Source organism: Chiloscyllium plagiosum, chromosome 1, assembly GCF_004010195.1.
Source record: "Chiloscyllium plagiosum isolate BGI_BamShark_2017 chromosome 1, ASM401019v2, whole genome shotgun sequence".
Lineage (NCBI taxonomy): Eukaryota > Metazoa > Chordata > Chondrichthyes > Orectolobiformes > Hemiscylliidae > Chiloscyllium > Chiloscyllium plagiosum.
In genome coordinates, this window is record NC_057710.1 from 121,288,058 (window position 1) to 121,313,577 (window position 25,520).

Below are 25,520 nucleotides of genomic sequence, written 5' to 3' on the forward strand. Positions count from 1 at the left end.
TATCATACCGAATACTTGTAACATCATCCTTCACACTCACCATTTCACCACTGACCCTGCAAGCCTGCTGCACTGCATACTCATTCACTCGGGCCACCTCCCATCTGCACCAGAAGTGAAAGCTGTGCCACCCCCTTTTACTTATCTCTCACTTACTCTGGAAGGAATTTGGTGCATGAAAGATCAGAAATCATGACGACAGGTAGCATGCTGCCCAATGTTTGACTCGTTACCCCCTACAGGGAGAGGATCATAATGCTGACTGCCCAAGTGGCTATATCCAAGCTCCTGAGCTGCCATTGACTTACTGTGCCAGGACCCCCTGAACAAAGGCACATGAGAAAGACAGAGGCCTGCTGACTAACATGAGAAGCGACCTTTCTCTCTGTGCTCATGTTGGATGCCAATGTCTGTGGATTTATGGTATGTGTAACCCCTGCCCATCAAGTGTGCCTGTTGTCCAAGTTGCTCCTGACGTCACAGAAGTTCTTTTTGACATTTGCAGGAGAGCTATGGTCAGAAGGAGGCCATTCAACCAATCAAGCTCTCAATGCCTCTTTAAAAACATGACCGATCGCCACTCTGCCTGACTCTTGCACATTGTTTGGAATAAAACAATCATCCAATGCCATCTTGTAAGTTTAAATTTGAAGCAGAGCACATTCCAGACCTTAAATATTTATGTAGTTAAAAGATTTTCACTTCAGCCTTGTTTCTTTTGTAGATCACTTTAAATCTCTGCCTTTTATTTCTTTGTGAACAGGAACAAGTTCTCCCTATCTACTCTATCCAGCCTGCACATGATTTTGAAAACCATCTGTCAGATCTCCTCTTCACTTCCTTCTTGCCAAGTAGTACATTCCCATCGGATTCTGCCCCATCTCGCCATAGGCACCTCAGCAATGTAGGCTATTTGATTCTGCTTCACCTGGGTCTTATTACAAGCCCATCGTTTCAAAAGACAGATGTAAGATGTTTGCCAGATTTAGAGTGCCAATTCACAAACTAGAAGCAATAAAATGACTTATTGAAGCTGGAACGTAGGTGAGGATGTTCCCATGATAACACCTTTCAGCAAATTCTTACTTGGTGCTTTTCGGATTTCCAGATGAAGTTTTTACAATAACTTTGCTTACATTTCAAATCTGTTAGATACTGACAGTAGGAAAGTACAGGAGAATCCCAATGCAACAAATATGACACTCAAAATCCATCTCAAAAAACTATTATATCACAATTCATCACAATAAATCGAACAAAATTAATTACATCCACAGTGTATCTCACAATACATTGCCTCCCAATGTCATATATCAGAAGTAATTTCATTCCACCACAATAGATCAACTGCCACTTGACAGATTAGGAACTGAATCATCAATATTACACTTTAAAATGTAATTTCATAGAACATAGGCCCCTGCAGAGTTAGTTTAAACCCCCCCCAAGAGCACTAGCAAACCTCCCCCCAAGGATACTGGTGCCCCTCAGGTTCAGGTGTAGACCATCCTGTTTATAGAGGTCCCACCGTCCCCAGAAAGAACCCCAGTTATCCAAAAACCGGAATCCCTCCCTCCTGCACCATCCCTGTAGCCACGCATTTAAGTGTTCTCTTTCCCTATTCCTCGAATCTCTATCAATTTCATTCAGATAATGGTCCCATTTTCTTGGCCTTTTCCCTCCCAATGTTTCTGCTCTTTTGAGGCTTCCACTGAAGTCCTGACATTGTATTGGGAATCACTGAGGAAATACACAAAGGATTACATTTATAAATGAGCTGAGAGAATAATAAGTGTCAGAATCCCAAAGTAGAGGAGAATGGAGGAGAGTTTGAGCAACTGTCATGTTGATTTTTGCAGTGTTTAATGGAACGCTGTCTAGTCTGTCTTTAATCTTCATGTAGTTGGAAAAAATCAGACTGGCAGAGGCAGCCAGAAGTTAGGAGTCTATACACTCTTTATAGGACAGTCTCTTAGAAAATAAATATGTTGCTGATCTAAACAGGCACCAGGCTATTATGGATCTGGAAATGTTAATGGTCATGTTTAATAAATTACTTCCAAGTAAAAAAATCCCTTAGAAACAGTGACCATTACACAGAATTTAGCATTTAGTTTGAGAGTGAAGAATGTGGAACGGAAACAAAATGTGATAAGACTTAAATAAGGATAATTACAAAGCAAAGAGGGTAGGATTGAGTGGAATGCACTGGGAAAGGAGTTTAGCAGGTAAAAAGAAAAATTGATGAACAATGGCAAACTTTAAGGAAATAGTCCATGACTCTCAACAATGATATATCCCAGTGAGGAAAGAGGATTCTAGGAGAGGGTTAAACCAAGTAATGATACCATAAAATTGAAAGAAAAATACTTACTTAATGTTATAATGGTTTGTAGTAAACAAGAGGACTGGGGATGTTTTCAGAGCCAAAAGATGACTAAAGAAAATAAAGGGAGAACATAAACCAGCAAGCATTTTAAAAAAAAAACAGACTGCAAGGTTTTTTAAATGTGTAAAAACGAAGCGGGGCCAAAGTGAATGAAGATTCTTAGAGAATAAGACTGGGGAAATCAGAAGTAGAAGATTGAGTAAATATTTTGCTATTACTGTCTTCTACTCTGAAAACTGCATTCCAAAATTACTAGACATTCAAGGGGCAAAAGGAGGGGAGGAAATAAATGCAATAACTATCACTAGCAGTACTAGGGAAACGACTGGGGGTAAGGGGCACTAAATTCATTGGATCTGATTAATTGCATCTTAGGATACTAAATGAAGTTACCATCATTTCCTGCACTGGTAGTAATCTTCCAAGAATCCTTATATTCAGGGAAATGAAAAAATGAGAAAACTGCAAACGTAACACCTGTATTCTATCGGGCAACTAAAGGGGATCGAAAGAAAAAGGTCGGTAACTATATCCCAGTTACCTTAACACCGGTCATTGGGAAAACATTAGTCTATTATACAGGATGTAATAGCAGAACATTCAGAATATTTAGAATAATCAAGCAGTTAACGTGGCTGCATGAAGAAGAAGCTGAAAATGTGTTGCTGGAAAAGCGCAGCAGGTCAGGCAGCATCCAGGGAACAGGAGAATCGACGTTTCGGGCATAAGCCCTTCTTCAGGAATCCTTTTTCAGCTCTGATCTCCAGCATCTGCAGACCTCACTTTCTCCTCCTGCATGAAGAAGAAATCATACCTGACAAATTTATTACAATTCTTTGACTTGGTAATGGAATAGATAAAGGTGTAGCAGTAAATGCAATATTTAGATTTCAAAAAAGGTATTTGATAAGATTAGATTAGATTACCTACAGTATGGAAACAGGCCAGTATGGAAATAAGGCATCACATGTAAGGCTATTTAAATTAAGAGCCACTTTTGGAGTAATACTTTATATTAAATGGACAGAGGATATCTATTATTACCATATAGTAATGATTTGGATTATAAATGTACTGTTGCTAAGTTTGCAGATGACAAAAAAAACTGGAAAAGCAAGTGCTGTGGATGACAGAATGATATAAATAGGTTATGTCAGCAGGCACAATCTTGGAAAATGGAGCATAATGTGGAGGTGCAGGTGAATCTGTGGCGGATATGGAAGTATACAAGGTTTATGCACTTTGGTAGGAAGAATAGAAAAGCTGAAGATCATTTAAATGGAGAATGACTGCAGAAAGCTACAGGACAGACTGAGTTGGGGGTACTTCATGCATAACTCACATAAGACTGGCCTATGAATTCAGCAGGTAATAAAGGAAGGCAAATAAAACTTTGGCTTTTATTTCAAAGGAAATAGAGTAGAAAAAAAAAAAGAGGTCTTTCTAAAACCATGCAAGGTAGTAGTCAGACCATAGCTGGAATGCTGAACAATTTCAGTCCCTTTAGATAAAGGGAAGATATCCCAGAGTTGGAGACAGCACAGATGAACTTCCAAGTTTATTTCTGGGTTTGGATAAATTTTCTTATGTGCAGAGGTTAAGTTGGTTGGGTCTGATAACATTAATGAAAAATACACTGGGTGGCACAGTGGCTAGCAGTGTTGCGTCTCAGCTCCAGGGACCCAGGTTCAATTCTACCCTTGGATTACTGTATGGAGTTTTCACAATCTTCCAGAGTCTGTGTGCCCTCAGGATGCTCTGGTTTCCTCAGTGCAAAGATGTGTAGGTTAGGTGGATTGGCCATGCTAAACTGCCCATGGCATCTGGGAATATGCAGGCTAGATGGATTTATCCATGGGAAATGGAGGGTCACAGGGTTAGGGTTATTCCTGATGAAGGGCTTTTGCCCGAAACGTCGATTTTGCCTGTCCTCGGATGCTGCCTGAATTGCTGTGCTCTTCCAGCACCACTGATCCAGAATCTGGTTTCCAGCATCTGCAGTCATTGTTTTTACCTCTAGGGTAGGGGAGGGTCTGGGTGGAATGCTCGAGAGAGAGTTGTATGGACTCAATGGGCTGAATGGTCTTGTACCATACTGGATCGATATTCTTAGGAACTTGACAAGGGTAGATGCAGAGTCATAGAGATAGAGTCGTACAGCATGGAAACAGACCCTTCAGTCCAACCAGTCCGTGCCAACCAGATATCCCAACCCAATCTCGTCCCACCTGCCAGCACCCGGCCCATATCTCTCCAAACCCTTCCTATTCATATACCCATCCAAATGCCTCTTAAATGTTGCAATTGGACCAGCCTCCATCACTTCCTCTGGCAGCTCATTCCATACACGTACCACCCTCTGTGTGAAAAGGTCGCCCCGTAGGTCTCTTTTATACATTTCCCTGGGGTTGGGGAGTCCAGAACTAGGGGGCATAGGTTAAGGGTGAGAGGGGAAAAGACTTTGCCTATTTACCGTATCCATGCCCCTCATAATTTTGTAAACCTCTATAAAGGTCACCCTTCAGCCTCCGACACTCCAGGGAAAACAGGCCCACCCTGTTCAGCCTCTCCCTATAGCTCAAATCCGCCAACCATGGCAACATCCTTGTGAATCTTTTCTGAACCCTTTCAAGTTTCACAACAGGTTTCTGATAGGAAGATCAAAATTGCACGCAATATTCCAACAGTGGCCTAACCAATGTCCTGTACAGCCGCAACATGGCATTCCAACTCCTGTACTCAATACTCTGACCAATAAAGGAAAGTAATACCAAACTCCTCCTTCACTATTCTATCTACCTGCGACTCCACTTTCAAGGAGCTATGAACCTGCACTCCAAGGTCTCTTTGTTCAGCAACACTCAAGGATCTTACCATTAAGTGTATAAGTCCTACTAAGATTTGCTTTTCCAAAATGCAGCACCTCACATTTATCGGAATTAAACTCCATCTGCCACTTCTCAGCCCATTGGCCCATCTGGTCCAGATCCTGTTGTAATCGGAGATAACCCTCTTCGCTGTCCACTACACCTCCAATTTTGGTGTCATCTGCAAACTTACTAACTGTACCTCTTATGCTCACATCCAAATCAATTATGTAAATGACAAAAAGTAGAGAACGCAGCACGGATCCTGGAGGCAGAGGGCATAATCTCTGAATGAGGGATCATCCATCTAAGACAGCGATGAGTAGGAATTTCTTCTGGGAACATGTGGTATCTTTTACCACAGAGAACTGTCAAGGTTGGATCAAGTATATTCAAGGATGAAATATACAGTAAGGAAACAAGTAAGGAAATCAAAGGTCAGAGGGCAAATGTAGGCAAGTGAATTTAAGGGTCGTCAAATCAATTACAATCTCTTTGAATGACAGAGCAGACTCTGAGATGAAACATCTTCGACTCATATCTTATGGTCTTATTTTTAATGGAAATATATTCAATTAGCTAGCAAATCTTTTGGGGCACCCAAGATTATGATGCTGGGGCTCAATAAATTCAAGTTCTTTTAAAATAAGAAACTTTTCACAAAGTTTATTTTCTGGTTCTCTTGGCAATCTTTATGCTGACCAAATCTTTGTATATGAATTTGTATTATTTGAAATAAATTCAAAGCAGTGAAACTCCTCAGACTAACACGAAAGCTCAACCTTCAGCCATCAAAATGATAAACTTTTCACTTCAACAAAATTTCTGTTTGTCCTAAGTTTGCCAACGTTCCAGTGAACTTTAAATAAGCATTGTGGAACATAATGGAAGCTACTATAATTTAGTTAGTAACTTAACTTCTGTAGTAGACACTACTTTAATTAAACAAATTTCAGCACGACTGTACTCAGGAATCATGATGTTAACAGGCAGCATTCTGAGTCAGTCTGATTGAAGACCAATTCCAGCCATCACCAGCAATAATTATAAATGACAAAACTCACTACTTCTGGCAACTGTCTGTGAACTGGTGCTCATTGCAAAAAACAATTTTTAAAATTAAAAATAACTTGCAAAATTCACAGCTGAATAAAAAGACATAAGGTGAAAACGAATTGGACATTACTTCATAATCAGGAATTAATTTCACCATCTGCTCAGCATAACCCCAGTCAATGAGAATTTGTTGAAATAGAAACATTCAGAAATAAATAACAATGCCCTCATGCATTTGTATTTTATTTGACATCAATAAAAAGTTTTTTCATCATTCACTCCACACCATGTGTGACATCTCTGTGGCAGGTTAACGGTGAGCACCTTTAATTGATTAGATGATGAGGACAAAGTGAGGTCTGCAGATGCTGGAGATCAGAACTGAAAATGTGTTGCTGGAAAAGCGCAGCAGGTCAGGCAGCATCCAGGGAACAGGAGAATCGACGTTTCGGGCATAAGCCCTCATTCCTGAAGAAGGGCTTATGCCCGAAACGTCGATTCTCCTGTTCCCTGGATGCTGCCTGACCTGCTGCGCTTTTCCAGCAACACATTTTCAGCAGATGATGAGGACCCCTTACCATCCCTTTCCATGTGCATTCTAAATCCTAGGGCTTTAAAAGTAGCAAGCAAGATAGTTGATTAATTGGTTTCAATTTTCCAAAACTCCCAAGATTTGAGAAAGGTGTCATTCGACAAGAACATAGCAAAAGACTTCTTTATTCAAAAAGGGAAGAGTCAAAAATGGAAACAGGCCAGTTAGATTAACATCTGTCAAAGATAAAACGTTGGGAGCTTTTAGCAGGATACTTAGATAAGCTGAAGGCAAAGTCAACATGGTTTTGTTAAAATTCATGTTTAACTCATCCATTGAAGTTCTTTGAGGTAGGGCATGGGCAACTAAAGACAGGCAATAAATAATGCCCACATGCTATAGGGCAGCACAGTGGCTCAGTGGTTAGCACTGCTGCCTCAGCACCCAGGTCCCAGGTTTGGATTCCAGCCTTGCGTGACTGTCTGTGTGGAGTTTGCACATTCTCCCAATGTCTGCGTGGGTTTTCTCCTACAGTCCAAAGATGTGCAGGTCAGGTGAATTGGCCATGCTAAAATTGCCCATAGTGTTAGGTGCATTAGTGAGGGGGAAATGGGACTGGGTGGATTACTTTTCGGAGGGTCGGTGTGGACGTGTTGGGCCGAAGGGCCTGTTTCCACACTGTAGGGAATTTAATCTATGAATGAACAAACAAACCAAACAGCACGTGTTGTGGATAAAAGGGGGGCAAACCTATGAATATACCAACCCAAAGATTCCTGAAGAAGGGCTTATGCCCGAAACGTCGATTCTCCTGCTCCTTGGATGCTGCCTGACCTGCTGCACTTTTCCAGCAACACATTTTCAGCAACCCAAAGAAACCCAAACATAGAAATAGAAAGCATAAATTTTCAGCATTGCTTCGCATGAGGTCCACTGAAGAGGTTACCTCGTAAGGTAAGGAAACACCTGGAAATGAACCTTTCAGCTCAGTGAGCAAACCTATATCCAAAACCTCAACCTGAGCTACAAATCTTCTCAAAACTCACCATGAGTATACTTCAGGAAATTCTTTCTGAAATCCAAGTGCTACAAAGGTTTTGCAAAGAGCTCAGTACAAAGAGGAAGCAGCATTTACTATTCCTGGGAAAGGCACGTTGACAGGAATCTATTCCAAAACCCTTGTTCAATGCCACTACCTTAAAGTCATAACTAAAACAGGGGAGCCCATCTTATTAATCCACAGTAAGCACCTGGGAGACCAAGCAATGAATTTGTCAGAAATACCAGCTCTGAGAAAGTAAAATACTAAAATGGAGGGTATGGGCATACTGTAAGGGGGTGCGAGGGTTGAAGATGGTAAGTTAATCATCCACTCAAAGAAGTACGTTCTGCGTGTATGTCATATGCGCTCAGAAGGATTTGTAGCCTTTTTAATGGAGCAAGCCATTGTAGAGGCTGCTTCGGAGATAATGTATATCACTATCAGGCCCTGAGGTTAAGGTAATCAAAGATGATGCACTTGAAACCTCAAAATCATAAATGACCTTGACACTTGACAGAGTAGAGGGAGAGAAACTGTTCCCATCGATCCAGTTAAGAACAAGAGGGCACAAATTTAAGGTAATTGGCAAATGAAGCAATGAGGGCAGGAGTGGCTAGGATTTGGTACGTCCTGCCTTGGAGTGGCAGAGACAGGTTTAACTGAGGCATTCAAAAGGGAATTGGAGTAATGTCTGAAGAGGCAGAATGTCCAGGATTCCATGAAGCAGGCAGGGGAGTGGCACCAGGAAAACAGATCCTTTGCAAAACCCAGTGATAGTTGCCACTGTAATCTAGCAGGATTCAACTTCCTGGAGAGAGAAGAGATATTCAGTTTCAGTCAAGTAGCTGTAATGTAACATAATTAGCTAGTAATTATAATATTGTTGGTTAGATTTTACTGGGCCAGAATGACTTGAAATCAAACAGAATATTTTGTCTGCCAACTGACATGATTTTGTGATCGGTATCCAAAGGCTTTAAGTTGTACAATGCTGCTTTTGACAGGCCACGTGCATGCTTTCTTAACCCAAAGCTACTGGGGCTATTTTGTAGCACCTTCTGAATTAACACTAGATGAGTTCAGCCAACTCAATACACGGGAGCGAGTGAGGGAAAATGCTGGAGCCCAGACCAGAAGCTGCTAATAGAGATCAGCAAAGAGGAAATTGAAGACGAATAGACTATTTGTTACTTGACTGGATGATTTTTGATTTGATCAACAGCATTTATCACACATTTAATACTTTATTACCATTAATCAAAGTACTGTATTTAGAGTCTCAATTTTGGAATTAACACTGATTTTTCTGTAAGTTTGTGTCTCCAGGGCATCCTTGCAATCAACTTTTAATTTGACTCCAAGGCATTCCTGGAGAATGGCAACTGTTGTCTGCAGTTGCACATTTGCCCGAGATCATCCCAGGTAAATGATCAACAGCTCTTTGCTGTTTTAATTTATGGACTTTTTCAAGCACCTGCCTCTGTACTAACTGATCAGATAAGGTGGTGATGGACTGCCACCGCAGAAGCAACTCCAGGCAATTGACCCTATGGTACTTGAGCAACTGCAATGTTGTAAAGGATAAATGCTGAGCATCAGAAACTGTAGTTGCAGTAGCAGTAGCTGCAGATTCAAGACAATGAATAGAACAATCCAGGTCCCGCTGCAAGTCAGAGTTCTGCAACCTCTCACAATTTACATAATGTGCTTTTTTATTCATTCCACCAAATGGTAAATTTCACAATTTGCCACATTGTATTCCATCATTTGGAATCTCCTTGCGTCCTCTTTACAACTTACCTTTCTTTCTATCTTTGTGTCATCATCAAATTTGGTGACCACAACATTTTTCCCTTCATCCAAGTCATTTTATAAACTGTAAACAGTTGAGCTCACTGCACCATTGATTGTGTTGCAGCACTTGATACATCTTTCCAACCTGATAAAGGACAGCCCAAAGGCTAGATGGGGAGGGATGACGAAGATTGAAACTCTTCCAAATACTTAATGCATTATCTTTAGAGAGAGAAATAACACCAGAGTGCAAGCCGATGTCACACAATATTTTTATTTTAAAAATTTTATTTTTTTTTAAAAGCAGGGAAACCTCTGACACGGTTGTCCCTGTCAAAGAGAATAATCCGTCACTAAACAGCTTTTTTTCAGGTAAGATAGATGATGGATATAGATTATAAACAAAACAGTTTCATTGGGAAATAATCATCTGGGTTGAGATTGTACACAAGAGGAAAGTTAAATTAACTTCACTACAAATCTGCAGTAAATTGTTCCATTGTACTAGAGAGCTATTTATTAACAGAAGCCCAAAGAGTGTACATCCTTCATGGAAATATGCTAAAATATACAAAGATCAAATGCATGATTTGGTTCTTTTGGAAGTTTACTTAATATTACAAAGTTATTTTACTTTTCTCAAAATACCATCTGTTTAAACAAGAATATCCTGTTATGTTTGCGTTATCACAATAAGCAGGCACAGATCAGTGTTCTAATAATACTTTGGGTTTTGAATTGGTACATTGCTTTGCAGAGATTGATCATCTACAGTTGGCACATTCTGATTCTAGATCAGAATCCTAATCAACTGTTCATGACTTCAGTCAAATTGGTTACGCTGAGAAAATTACAGTTCACAAATAAAAGGTTTGCATCAATGATATTTAAACATGCCACAATTAACCTGGTAAGAAACAAATTCCATTTTGTCTATTTCTTACTTAATATGGATATTAAATAAAAAGCTGACCAAACTTCAATTTAGGAAAGAATACATGTCAGGTATTATAATATCAAGAAACAAATAGCCAATGCCACTTAATCAGGTTTCAGAAAATGCGGCAGTGGGCAGAAAAAGAAAAACGTTTCTGTTCTTATCCAAAATCAGAAATTGGAATTAAGCATCCGCATCGTTTGCGCTTTTGACCAAGCACAGGATTACTTTGTCCATGATGAGACTCTAAAGATGCAACAGTTCAAACATTTTCAAAACGTATAATGGGGAACCCAACACATTCCAAAATAAATGGCCGAGTTATTATGTAGCAACTATTACCTTGGTATGAGGAATATTGCTACACTGTACACATTCCTCTTTTCAGTTAAACAAGCAGAACGTAAGTCCCATAAACCCTTTGAGATTGCAAATACTGTCTTTGTAAAATAGAAAAAGTGCAACGATATGGAAGGTGTCCTGCGGCAGAATGAAGATAACAGTGTGTATTTGAAAAAAGTATCAAATTGCACTTGTCTGAGTTATCAGCTTTAATGGAAATTTGACATTTCTCTTAGGGGTAAACTTAAAGAACACAATGGGGCAGGATGAAACGTCAATATTGACCTATCTTGGCATTCAATATATTTAATAAATAAAAGTATGAGAAGTTTGGTCAATAAAGGCACAATAAATAGTTACACAAAATACACAAAAATCCCTCACTGTTGTGATTCATTTCATCAGTTTCCCAAAAGCAATTGGCAACAAGAATAAACTTAAATCAAGACCAGTTTGGACCCATTGTTCCTACTATTAAGAGAAACTTTCGTATTTTTGATGGTTTAATTTTTAAAAAAATTAACAGATTTTAGCTTGGAAAGATTATAATGTAACATGAGAATGGTGATGAATTGAAGTCTGGGCATGTGGAAGAAAGGGTGAGGTGTGGGAGAGGAGCATTTAAAACTAGGTGGTATCTACAGCCTTTACTTCAATCCATTACAGGGTGAGGTTTAAAAAGGAATTTAAAACATTATACCTTTTATATATGGACTCATGGATGGTGTAGTATCACTCTGGACATGCATTTCTTGGGACAGGGAGATGACCTCTTTTTGGATGTTTTGAGGCATCACTGTAGAATCAGCTTCTTTCCACACCTAATGTCACTTGTTCAAGCTTCCTGTGGGGCTCACTGGAGAAAGAACAGGGTCACTGCCAATTTTTTCCTTAGTAGTTCAAGGGCTACTGCTACACCGGCTTAAATTAAATCTAGAACATTTCTGGAATTTGGTTCATTGCTTTTGTTAAGTAAAACCTTTAGACGACTGTATGTTTAATAAGGCCGGAAGAAAAACTGTGTCAAAAATGTAAACCACTTGGGAAAAAAAAAAGGCAAGGAACATTCTGGAGGTTTAAATACACAAACATTGAACAAAAACAAATATAAGCACGAGGCTGCACATACTGGAAAGTCTGAAACTAACAGAAAATGCTGGAGAAACTTGGCATATCTAGCGGCATCTGCTGAGAGGGTGTTTACATTTTCTGTTCAATATAATCTTCTTCAAAACTTCAGCATTCTGAAGTCAAAACAGACTCAAAACATTAATTCAGTTCTCTCTCTCTACAGATGCTGCCAGACCTGCTGAGTTCCTCCAGCATTTTCTGCATTTGTGTTAAATAAGGCCAATCTTGTAGCTTATGCAGTACACACCGCCTGATAATATTTCTGTTGTGATTTGGTTTAGAAAATTTAAGCCTAGAAATGTTCATCTTAAAGTAGCAGTGTAATATTACCATCTACCACTTAATTATTACTTAAACTTTAAGTACTAAGTATTTACCTAAATAAACTGATTCCTCTGCAAAAATAGCTGATGGGGCAAGTTATGATATTTAAAGTTGAGACAGCATCCCATTGCAATCACAGCCTTTACCTTGAGTGGCAGAGGCAAGGTATACATTAGATTTAGCAAACCCTTTGCTAAATTTAAATGAAGTGGAAAGTATTCAAAGTTTTTGACAGGAGGGCTTAATCGGCTCAGTGTAGTTGTTTGGGATGTGGAGTAGGAACAGCAAAGAATCTGTGGGGTGTATGTGAGCGGGGGTAGAAACAAAGATGACAGTCAACTGCTATGCAGCCCCCACTGGAAGGGTTTATAGAGAAATTGGGGCTGAACTTCCTCACTCATCACCTCATTATGGAACGGATACTATTTGTTCTGTATGCTCTGAACAGAAGGTAGAATGAATCTGTGAAGGTCTTCAAAAGATTTAATTCTAACCAACTGTAAAATAAGTCTTGCAGTTCTGTTACATCTAGATATCAGTTGTGAATAGGTCAGAGGTGTGAAAACTGTATAATTTCATCAGAACATGTAGATTAATAGAAATCAGTAACCTGAATGGAGGAACCTGCCAAAAATCAAATGGAACTCAAGGACTGGTTACCATGGCTGTCAATTTGCAGCAGGCAGTTACTCAACAGAAATAAATTGTTCAAAACTGGAGGAAGGCAATGAAAGAAACAAAGCAAAGTATATTTCTTTGCTAAAGTCCTAATTTTCCTAGATGCATAGGAAGGTGCTGATAGAATTCTAGGATTTAATTTGGGCTGCCATTCTAAACGCGTCAGCAAAGACAGTGTCAGTGGGCTGTTGAATTATGGAAAGCAGCAGAGCTAGGTCTGACTGCTTCCACCAGACTTTAGAGTAAGGGGACCACTGGCAGTGGAGAGTCAACTGTAATCCAGCTGCAAAGAGCTAACAAAGGTTGGCATTCAAAGCCACAGGGTGACATTGCCTGAAACAACTTTATTGTCTTTCCTTTAGTCTAGCACACAATTAAAAACCTGGAACTCCCTGCACAGGGGATCACCTATACAACATTGACTGCAGCAACGGTGTTAGCTTGACACCACTCAAGGACAAATGGGATGAATAGCCTGCAACACCTGTATCCTATGAAAGAATATTTTAAAGTTACAAGGGGAGCCAGAAAGTCATGGTCAAGGTCTAACTGTGAAATTGTTAGTTATTTTTGAATACCCAATCTGGAAACCACACTCATCATGAGCTTGCATGTACCTAATTTATAAGTGATTGTTTTGCTTTTTTTGGTCAAACTTTTCCAACCTCCACCAACAACTCCCCCAACCCACCAAAATAAAACACATTCGTTCCCCTCTGGTATGCCATAGGATTCCTCACAAAAGAGAGTATTTGAGGACTATACAGCTGTGATAATAGCAGGGTTGGGAGGGTATGTGTATGGATCCCAACTTCACATTTACTTGTGCTGTTCAGGTCAAGTCGACTGATCGTTCCTCCCTGCTGCTGATCATTATTTGTTCCTTCTTAACACAGTTTTGAAGACAGCCATAGCATCCATAGAAACCTCTGCTATTGATTGGATAACAGTTGATGCCATTTAGGGCATGAACCTATTTGATACTTTCTGTACATATTATAACCTGGAAATTGATAACAGCCTTTTCAAGTTTTAAATGCTAACAGAAAATTGTTTTGGAAGTTGAAAGGACTGGAAAAGGAAAAAGTAGGGGTTTCTCCTATTTCCTTCATTTGTGGTATCCTGTGTTCTTGAAAATATGTGGAAGGGATAAAAAAGGAAAAAAATACACTTTAGCTTCTAATGAATTGTGTTAGATTTCTTCATGGTGGTGATAATTAGAACAGTTTTGAAACTGTTCAACATACAGACACAATATTCAACACGCCAACACGAATATCTTTTTCCCATTCATTTCAATGATCAGCCAGTGCTGGGTTTACTATTTCATATGGGTTTTACTGTGTATATAATACATAGACTCTTGAGCATTTCTGCAGTAATTTCATCAGCAAAAATATATATGTGCAAGTACAATTTCAAATAAAATTATAATGAATTCCAGTAACTTCAAGCAGCAGGAGCTGCAGTATGCTAGAATTTTTGACTATACAGGGCCCATCCAGGTAGTTGGCCAAGGTCATTCACAGCATTATCAAGACTAGAGGTGAGCAACAATGGATTGGGCTCCCCACTTCCCCAGATCCTTTAAATCCATATATTGCTATCAGGTTTCCAGCATTTTCCGAAAAATCCTGCTCCGAGTAGGCTTTAACTAAAATCTGAAAGTGGCAACAAGTTTGGAAAATATTTTCTCTTCCCTCACCCACCCACCCCACAGCAAGAAAACCACTTTTTCCTATTTATAAAAATAAAACAGTAGGTAGAAAATTGCCCCACAAAGGGTAATTATACATCCAAACAGTTTGCTCACCTTTACTCAGGACAAGTCTGGTGTACAGGGAACAGAAATTGATGAAATAATGATCTATGCCAAATCCTCATTTCTCATAAGGTCAACTATACAGAACTAAATTGTACCCACATTATAGGAATTTGACCACTTCTCAACACACCATTCATATTTTCCTTACTCCAGACCCTTGAAGCAGCAACTTATCTATGGCTAGAAATAACTACTTACATACAAAGTAGGATGTCTAAGGCACGCTGAACATTAATAGATTGTTCTGAGAAAAGCTACACATGGCTTTGATATGAACTACATAAAGGGCAGGCAATGCCCATCAACCTCTCCTCCCCCCCTTCCTCCCCAAACCCCCTCCACCAAAAAAAAAACACTTTGTTCTGTTAATCATGCTTTGCCAGCAATACTTGGGTCCAATGGGGACAAAAATAGATTTCTAATAAATACGAAAGTAAAGGTAGTAAATATGGATGCAACTGGGGCAAAAAAATCCAAAGAAAATTAAAGTTCTTTTTCACAGCTCCTAACTTACGAATAAAATTAACAGTTGGACACTTTAAACATTTACATATTAACCTCCTGGATGTACCTTGTCCTCTAGGTATTTGCATTAGAGGGCTTTCCAGGTAATCACTGCAACAATGTTCCTGTGACCGAATACAACATTCTTTACCTGCCATTTCTTTATCCAAATGTAAAGCAGCTAATGCACAATATGTATACTGTTGCCAGAATGTCATGAGAAGGCAACAGCTACTGTTGTTTCTTGACCAGGACACAGGCCAATAGGGGTCTTTTCAAGCCCTTCATCCTTCATGGTGACGTCAACAAAGAAATGTTGAAGACAGTGTTTTAATCTTCCAACTCCACAAGGGTCAAGAGAAAAAAAAAAATTGCACTTTTGTTCATGAAGTGAAGGCTCAGCCGGTTCATTTTTGCGGAAGTTCAGTGCTGACCTACATTATTAAAGTTTCTGCTGCAGAGAGACACCTTTACATTTATCATTCCTCATTAAAAAAAAAACACTGAACAGCCGTGTGTTTGGTGCTGAAGGACAAACTGGCTGATGTCAAAATGAATTTCTGCATCTTGTTATAGCAATTTAGTGTCCAGTCGCAACCAATGTAAACCTTGTCTGATGTAGTGTACAAGCTCAGTCATGCTGCTGGTCAGGGATAAAAGGCCAACTGCTGCATCAAGCTCTGCGAAGAATTCTAAGAGATTAAAAAAACAAGGTTATTAATGTTTTCTAATAAACACACTAAATGGACTATAGTGGGACACAATGAGATTCAATTGCCATGCTTATTCCCCAATCCCTTTACCTGAAGTGATTTAATTCAAATGCAGAAATACTTTGTTCTCAGTATTTGCATTTTGAGCATAAATTCAAAAATTACATTCACGGAGCTCAATACAAACCGATCTCAAAGAAAATGGAATTATAAACTTAAAGGTTTGGAAATCATGTACAGAGAAGGAATCTTTAAACAGATAAATGAAAATAAATTTGAACACTTTAGGTTCCCACTCATTATCTTTTTGATCAGTTCTTCTCAAAAGTCGACTAATTTATATACATTTTACTGCAACAATAGGACCATATTTCAAAGGGGAACAAAACACTGAAATTTTACTTGCAATGCCAGTTAAGGATAGATTCTTATACCTGAATACTTAACACCTGGAGACTGCGTCCAGTTCTGGTCACCCTATAAGAAAGATGTGGATGCTTTGGAGGGGTTCAGAGGAAGTTTACCAGGATGCTACCTGGACTGGAGGGCTTATCTTATGAGGAGAGGTTGACTGAGCTCGGCCTTTTTTCATTGGAGAAAAGGAGGCGAAGTGGGGACCTAATTGAGGTATACAAGATAATGAGAGGCATAGATAGAGTCGATAGCCAGAGACTATTTCCCAGGGCAGAAATGACTAACACGAGGGGTCATAGTTTTAAGCTGGTTGGAGGAAAGTATAGAGGGGATGTCAGAGGTGGGTTCTTTACACAGAGTTGAGAGAGCATGGAATCCGTTGCCAGCAGCAGTTGTGGAGACAGGGTCATTGGGGACATTTAAGAGACTCCTGGACATGCATATGGTCACAGAAATTTGAGGTTGCATACATGAGGATCAGTGGTCGGCACAACATCGTGGGCTGAAGGGCCTGTTCTGTGCTGTACTGTTCTGTTCTATTACTTTTGTATAAGCAAGTTATGGCCTCACATTACTGAGCAGTTATCTACTTGTACTACATAGTAGCCTATAATCATAATATTAATTAGGTAATTTAAATGCTAGCACAAACATGTCTGCGATTTAATTTTTAATAAGTATGTAATTAGTAGTTTACAAGTCATTAGACTTATGAACACGAGAGATAAATGGTTGATGGTAAAGACCGCGTTAAAGTTTATTTAAATCAGATACGAGAGAATCCTTCCCTGCCTCCATGAGCTTAAATATTCTTACCCCTGTTTTTTTTCGCTAGTGCATCTGCTTGTTCCCATAGGTCATGGCCATGGAGGAAAATGGAAGTGATGCTGACATAGCTGGAAGCCAGCTGATGAATCATGTGTGGAATGGCAACACTTGCACCATTACCGGAGCTAGATCCTGGCTGGGAGCCTCCGGAGCTGGCAGGGGATGGTGTCTGAGACAGTGGAGAAGGTGTGCCGATACCTCTGAACAGGGAAAAAAAAAGAAATTAAGGCTGACCATAAAGGCAAAAATTACGTAAACATATCATCCTTTGCCCATTGAGTTTCTCACTCTTTTGTGTTCCAAATAAAACTACTGCCCTGCAAAAAAAATCACTGCACCTGATTCCTTAAAACGTGAAACAACCAGGCTAGAGTAGTCAACAAATTCAAGTCCATTTCATAAATTGTTAAAAATCACACAACACCAAGTTATAGTCCAACAAGTTTATTTGGAAGCACTAGCTTTCGGAGCGCTGCTCCTTCATCAGGTGGCTAATGGGGCAGGTTCACAGGACTCAGACTTTATATTAAAAGGTCAAAGTATCATACAACTGATGCAATGTTTTGAACAAACCTAGACTGCTGTTAAGTCTTTAATCATTTATAAGTCTCTCATCTTTTAGAATGACCATGTTGGTTTCAGTTCTTTCATATGTAAGTCACAGAATTTTAAAAAAAAAAGTTAAATTCTCAAGTGAACTTTAACAATTGGTATCATGTCAGCCCAGATAATGCATTGAAGGTTTGAGCTGCCCGTACCCCAATGTTCAGACAGATTCTAATCTAAAAAAGAGATTTACAGAATCTTACATGGATTCATGCAATTTTTGAGCAAAATAAAACGTAATTCTGCAAGTACAAATTCACCCCATAAGCTTATATGTGTATGTGTACATGTGGGTGTGTGGGGGGTTTACGGGTGTCTGTGAGAGAGTGTGTGCGTGTCTATGTGAATGTAAGTGTGTGGTGTAAAGGGGTAAAATTCTGAGAGGTTGCGAGAGAGAGTGTGGAAGTGTATGTGAGAGCATAGGAGAGAGGGTCTACGTGGGTGTACGGGACATTGATACCACCATTACTCGTGGTGACATCTCCCACCATGGACTTGGCAGGTACTCATGTGACTTGGCCAACATTGTCTATCTCATACACTGCAGGCAAGGATGCCCTGACGCATGGTACATTGGTGAGACCAAACAGTGGCTATGGCAACGGATGAACGGGCACCGCACAACAAACAAACAGGAGTGTTCCCTCCCAGTCGGAGAACACTTCAGCGGTCCGGGACATTCGATCTTGGAGGATGGTCACCCGAAGGTCCAAGGTGGACTTCAGGACAGGCAACAATGAAAAGTGGCTGAGCAGAGGCTGATAGCCAAGTTCAGTACCCATGGGGATGGCCTCAACCAGGACCTTGGGTTTATGTCACACTACAGGTAACCCCATTGCATGACACAGACACACTCTCATACGCTTGCACATACACTCCCATTCTCTCACAGATTTATACCCGTTTATACTCACACACATACACACCCTCTCTCACACAGATACTCATAACCACCCCGCTCCCCCAAAACCCAACAGCCCCCCGCCACACATATATAAGTTTATGGGGTGAATTTGTACTTGCAGAATTACATTTTATTTTGCTCAAAATCCATGGAAGATTCTGGAAATCCCTTTTTTAGATTAGAATCAGTCTGACCATTGGGGCACAGACAGTCTTGCACAGGGCACCTCACACCTTCAATGCATTATCTAGGCTGACAGGACACCAATTGTTAAAGTTCACTTGAGAATGTAACTTTTTGAAAAGTTCTGCAATTTAAACATGAAAGAACTGAAACCAACATGTTCATTCTATATGATGAGAGACTTAAACAATCCAGGTCTTTTTCAATATATAAATGACATCAGACTGGAAACTTTTGCTATAAATTCTGGGTCTTACGATCTTGTAATCTACAACAACCTGATGAAGAAATAGTGTTCCGAAAGCTAGTGCTTCCAAATAAACCTGTTGGACTATAACCTGGTGTTGTGCGATCTTTCACTTTGTACATCCCAGTCCAACACCGGCATCTCCAAATCATTTCATAAATATGTATGCAATATAACATATCTACGAAGTCCAGATTGTCAGGAAAATCTTAGCAGTGAGAATTCATTGGCAGGTTATTAAATCACTGGGAGCAGTAGAGTTGACCAGGATGACTTAATCATGTTTTGGTGGTGGATAATAAGTAATGGCTGCTGGTTTGAACACCATGTACCAAAGTGGAATAAGCCCAAATTGAAGGATTAATATTGGTAATTTAGTGGATAATTTAGTTTCATTAATTCACAGTTGATTAATGGGAATAAACTGGATACATGGCAGCAATACTTATAATTTTAGGAAATACATTTTAGACGATGCAATTTGGGAGGGGGCAGGTTTTGATTAGATCAGTTGGCTAGATGGCTAGCATGTGACACAGAATTAGACCTACAGCAGGGCTTCAAATCCATGCACCAGCTATGGCAATTCATGGAAGCTCCTGGCATGGTTACCTAGAGCTATACAGAACCATTCATCGATCTTGCTGTTTGTCTGTGGTAGATAATAACTCACTTATTAATATTTAAAGTATTGATTTAAGGTGGTGAACATTACAACTGCATTCACTCATTACCTGGCAACACGAGGAGATGGAGCTTGAACTGTCCTGGAAGAACTCTAGAACACAAGACAAACACTCAATTTGCTGCAAAAGTTTTGGGATCAGCAAAAAGACAATTTCTCTCTTTGACTTTGCTCTCCTTTTCTCTTCTGAGTATGTTGACTAGTGTTGGGGGCACTGTTTCTCGGGTGGCAACTGCATTCTGATGCTTTGCCCCAAAAGCTGTTCTTGCAGGTATCAGCTTAGACAATGACATCAGTGACGGGGGACCATGGATATGGGTTAGCTAATTTTGCACTTTTTGGGAGGAGTCAGACGATAATATTTTGAATCACACATTCTCTTTCCCCAACTGCTGCATTTGGGGGGGGGGGGGGGGGGGGAAGAAAAGAGAGAAAGAGAGAGAGAGAGAGAGAGAGAGAAAAAGCGAAAGAGAGCGCGCGAGAGTGAGGCTAATGCAGCATAGATTAGGGTTTAATAACATTGTCTAACTCGTGTATAGGTCTGTACTAAATGGTGCACATGGGAAGGTTAGCAGTGGAATGACTAAACTTTTGTCAACACAATGCCTAACTGACATAAGCCGAAAACACACATATAGTCACGACGAGTGATCGAGGTAGGGGCTAAGAAATCCATTCAGTTATTCTCACTGTGCCTACCTTGAAATGTTCGGTTAAGGTCCTTGAATATTTCAAAGCAGTATCCTTCTTAAATCGGAACATTGCCATGAAGAGCAAAGATTGGCAGCGAATACTATTAATTATGAATTTTAAAAAAGGAAACAAAATGTTATTAAAACATTTTCAACACAATGGCTACAAAGAAACAGAACAGGGCTATGATACAATTACAATTTAAAAATCTGCTTCAGAAACTAGTAATTTCATAAAATGTTAACAGAAAAGTAAAATTAACTAGCTTCATTTTGGATGCAAGACAAACAATACCATTCTCACTATGACCACATTCCAGTACTTTAAATTTCTGCAGCGTTTAAGATCATACCAAGACGCACAAGCACAAGGAATAGCTGCTGCAGTCTGCGTTTTGCCACTCTGCCATTTAATGCATTCCTGACTGATAGCTTACCTCAACTTAACTTTCCTGCACACACGGATTGTGTTTGTTTATGGGATGTGATCATTGACAAATTCAGCTGCTGTTGTGTATCACTAATTCTCCTTGAAGTGATTGCGGTGGTGAATTACCTTTTTGAACCTCTATATTCCAGTTAGCATGTGTACATTAAAAGCGTTGAGAGGAAGTGAAATCTTTATTGTTAGGGATCCCCCCCCACTTTTCTATTTTGTATGTCTTTTTCTAAAAGTAACATATCCTGGAAAATTTACTAACCTTGAATCACTTTGCCAACATACCTCCTTGATTATTAGATGAAACCTAATGTCTTTATATGTTATCAATTACATCCTATTCTACCATTTCTAATCTAAGGCAATGACCCAGCCTGGTGTTACACCTAACCTGACCAAGTGAAGTCAACCTTTGTGAACCATTTGTTTGCATGATACCCTTCATTAGTATCGTGGACATAGACCAATTATTTGCACGCTGCAGACCCCCAGTTCATTTGTCCCCTTTTACCCATCATCATTCACCCTTAACTGATAACGGCACACGTCCTGAATTAGCAAGAACTACCTTCAATATCACTAAGACCAAATAAATACTGTTTTAACTCCTGTCAAAAATGTTTCATCTTAACCCAGGTTCCATCCTTCTCCTTGGTAACTCACCCATGCTGAGTCCAACAGTGCGCAGCATCAAATTTGTCAGACACTGAGCCACCAAAGAGTTTTTATATCCACTTTTTCAAAATTGCCTGCCCCCATCTTTACAGACACAGACTATTGGTGAATCCTCAGGCTTCCAGATTTGATCACTCACTCTCCTTGTTGATCTTTTAAACATTGCTTTTCACAAATTGCAAATTGCCCAAAATGCTGCACCTGCATCCATTGCTCTCCATCACCTCTACTCTCCCCCTTCTTCAGTGCTTTCCCTCCAACTGACCTAGTCTTCCTCTGTAGCTGCCATCCTGGCTTTGCCTCGTTCTACCAGAAACAATTGTCCATCTGATTCCTGTAGCATCTCTACTGTCAGTCCTTCAGCTGTCTTATTCCCACATTATGATAATCCATCAACAGGCTCCTCACAATCTATCAATTTACCCACAGCCCTTTCGTCACATTGGATACTTTGAATTTGATGCATTTTATGACATCAAAAGGCTCAAATGTTAAGTGCAATTGTTACTTACCATAACACTACAAATATTTTTTCTATTGTAGTTGCTGATGAGTCAGTGAAGTTTTTTAGTTTCATAATGTACCTGCAATGAAGTTAGAAAATGGAGATTACACCAAATGACAGATTAGTCATTAAAACAAATTGACAACCAAACAGTCTCTTTTTATTAGGATCATTAATAACTGAAGAAAGTGATAAGTCTGTTAACTAGAGCAAGACTTGAGGACACTTACTTGATTAAATCCACTGTTTCAGAAAACATGGTGTAAGCAGACTTTGGTGGCTGTGCCTCACTTTCCATGGCTATACCACTTTCAACAAATGATAGTGCAGCATCCAAGTAGTTGAAAGCTTTCCCAATCTTATCTGACTGATAGTGAGAAAAAATAACTTAGTATTAAAAGAATGATTACTCTTCTCATTTGCTGATCATGAAATTTATATTTCTGAATTTTCAGCTGAATCCCTGATGAGTGTGGTTTCGGTTGCAGTTGGAGTAGTAGTTTGAGCACTGTAGCATCTTGTAGTCCCCCCCCTGACAATGAAGGGCTTATGCCGAAAACGTCAATTCTCCTGCTCCTTGCATGCTGCCTGACTTGCTGTGCTTTTCCAGCGCCACACTTTTCAACGCTGATCTCCAGCATCTGCAGTCCTCACATTCTCCCAAAGGTCATTGGGCAAGTTACTCAAGGATATCTGACAACTGCACACAGTATCATAGGAAGCAAATCCCTCAAGAGGGGGGAGGAAAGCTATTAGGTTGAGGCAGGATATGTCACTGGACAAGCAAGCCTGAAGCCTAGGCAATTGTTCTAGGGACAGAAACTCACACTCCACCATGTGACACTTAAATTCAAATTATCAATAAATCTACAATTAAAAGCCTCAGGTGTGCAGACAGTAGAATTAATGGATTGACACTAACACCCATCTAGCTCACTATTTCTCTTTTTAAAAAGTGCCATTCCTCCTCAATCTGGTTTACATATGGTTACAGCAAAGTAGTGGGCGGCACGGTGGCACAGTGGTTAGCACTGCTGCCTCACAGCGCCCTCCCACAGTCACAAAGATGTGCGGGTCAGGTGAATTGGCCATGCTAAATTGCCCGTAGTGTTAGGTTAAAGGGGTAAATGTAGGGGTATTGGTGGGTTGCGCTTCGGCGGGTCGGTGTGGACTTTTTGGGCCGAAGGGCCTGTTTCCAAACTGTAAGTAATCTAATCTAATCTAATCTAATCTAATCTAGTTGATTCTTAATTGCCCTCCAAAATGGCGTAGTTAGCTGCTCAGTTCCTCAAAATTACTGTGAAAAAGTGGAAAAGGAATCAGCAGGTGTACATGTGTCATACAGACTTCAATGATTCAAGATTGCAGCTTGCCATCCTCAAGGGTAATTAGGGATGTGTAACAGTTACTGGCTTGCCAAGAAAGAATGAAGAGGATAAAAAGCCTCAGTAAGGTGCAATTCATTCTTCAAAAATTCTAGCTTAATTATTGAAAATCTCTAATCATGTTTGGAGGACATGTTGTAGAACAAGACATGAACAGGACATCACAAACGACAAACAAAAGGAAAAATACATTCATGCACTGGGACAAAAAAATGTCTCCCTTTAAAACAAAGCTTTTGATTAAAAGTTTAATTTCTACAGATTTAGTCTCTAGTACATAAAATCACTAATCAGCCCCTTGCATGGCCCTAAGCAGAGCAAAGCCAGAGATGAAGAAAGATGCCCACTCTGAATCTGACAAAATTGATACTAAATGACAAAGGGATAAAACAAAATCACTAATAAGACAAGTCAGTCACAAATGTTGTGATAGATGTTAAGAGCCTTTAATCCTGATTTCATAGAACTCCTACAGTGTGGAAATAGACTACTTGGCCCAACAAGTCCCACACTGACCGCCCAGGGAGTATCCCACCCAGACTCATTCCCCTAACCTATTACTCGACAGTTTCCCCTGACTAATCAGCTAACCTTCACATCCCTGAACACTAAAGGGCAATTTATCATGGTCAATTCACCTAAACTAAATTCAGCAAATGCATTATTTTCTTAATAAAAGTTAATTAAATGGTTCACAATAAAAATATAAAAGGAATTCAATATTTGGTATGGGTCCATAACTTCAAAATAAACAAAATTTTTTTGCTTCTGGAGCAATTAGAGTGGCTTTTGTTTTTAACCAAAGCATTCCTGCCCACATCACAAATTTAAAAATATACACTTTTCAACAGGCTTATGATCTACATCCAATGATCTACAAAAAGCAGAATAACACAAAGATATGATAATATTGAAGCTTCTTAATTTTTAATATTCAAGTGCCAAACAGCTTTAAATTGAACTCAGCATTCATTGTGCTACAGATTGGTCAGGGTTCTACTGAAGTTTTGCTTCCAAAATTCAAATGACAACTTTATGAGCCTGAATTGGGGGTTCACTCCCACATCCATCCTTCGTAGAAAAGATTCCCAGTGAAATCAATTCTAAATTGCATATTATTGAGGAAATGGACTGATAACTAGTAAAGGAAGGATGAACAGGGATTATCAGAAAGCACAAATTGAGTTTCTGTACAATTTGTCACTAATTTAAACATTGTACTGCCCACAAAACTGACCACATTCCGTACTGGATTAACTGTCATCTCCATTAATGGTACCCATTTACGGTTCTTTAAGGCAGCTCGAGGTTAAGCTTGTTTTTAAGTGCAAAGACACTAATAGCTCACAGAAGTGCACAAATCAAGCTGGTAAATGGTTCAGCATTACTTTTAAAATTTGTTTACAGCTATTTAAAATCACATATTCCACTGTGAGTAACAAGACATGTTGAAATACTTTTTAAAAAAAAATAATAAACCTATTCTCAGCTGAACAAAACTGCACCAAATTGCCATTCAAATATATTAAAGAGCCTCTCTTTAATATCAGGGGATTGGATAATTATGCCCATATTCTGGATTCGTGGTGCTGGAAGAGCACAGCAGTTCAGGCAGCATCCGATGAGCAGTAAAATCGACGTTTCGGGCAAAAGCCCTTCATTAGGAATGAAGGCAGAGAGAGCCTGAAGCGTGGAGAGATAAGCTAGAGGAGGGTGGGGGTGGGGAGAAAGTAGCATAGAGTACAATAGGTGAGTGGGGAAGGGGATGAAGGTAATAGGTCGGGAGGAAGGTGGAGTGGATAGGTGGAAAAGGAGATAGGCAG

At 39.7% G+C, this 25,520-nt stretch overlaps 1 protein-coding gene across 2 annotated transcripts in view; it reads right to left on the reverse strand.

The window, feature by feature from the left end:
* Positions 1-9,938: 9,938 nt before the first annotated feature.
* Positions 9,939-25,520, reverse strand: part of LOC122552813 (AF4/FMR2 family member 1-like) — a 164,613-nt gene continuing 149,031 nt past the window's right edge. For both annotated transcript variants that reach the window (XM_043695804.1, XM_043695796.1), the window contains exons 16-21: positions 22,543-22,679; positions 22,320-22,391; positions 20,701-20,794; positions 20,051-20,094; positions 17,365-17,576; positions 9,939-16,113 (exon numbers count right to left, since the gene is read on the reverse strand). In XM_043695804.1, coding sequence (XP_043551739.1) covers positions 15,992-16,113; positions 17,365-17,576; positions 20,051-20,094; positions 20,701-20,794; positions 22,320-22,391; positions 22,543-22,679 — 681 coding nt within the window. In that variant the 3' untranslated portion in view covers positions 9,939-15,991. The remainder of the gene's footprint in view (positions 16,114-17,364; positions 17,577-20,050; positions 20,095-20,700; positions 20,795-22,319; positions 22,392-22,542; positions 22,680-25,520) is intronic.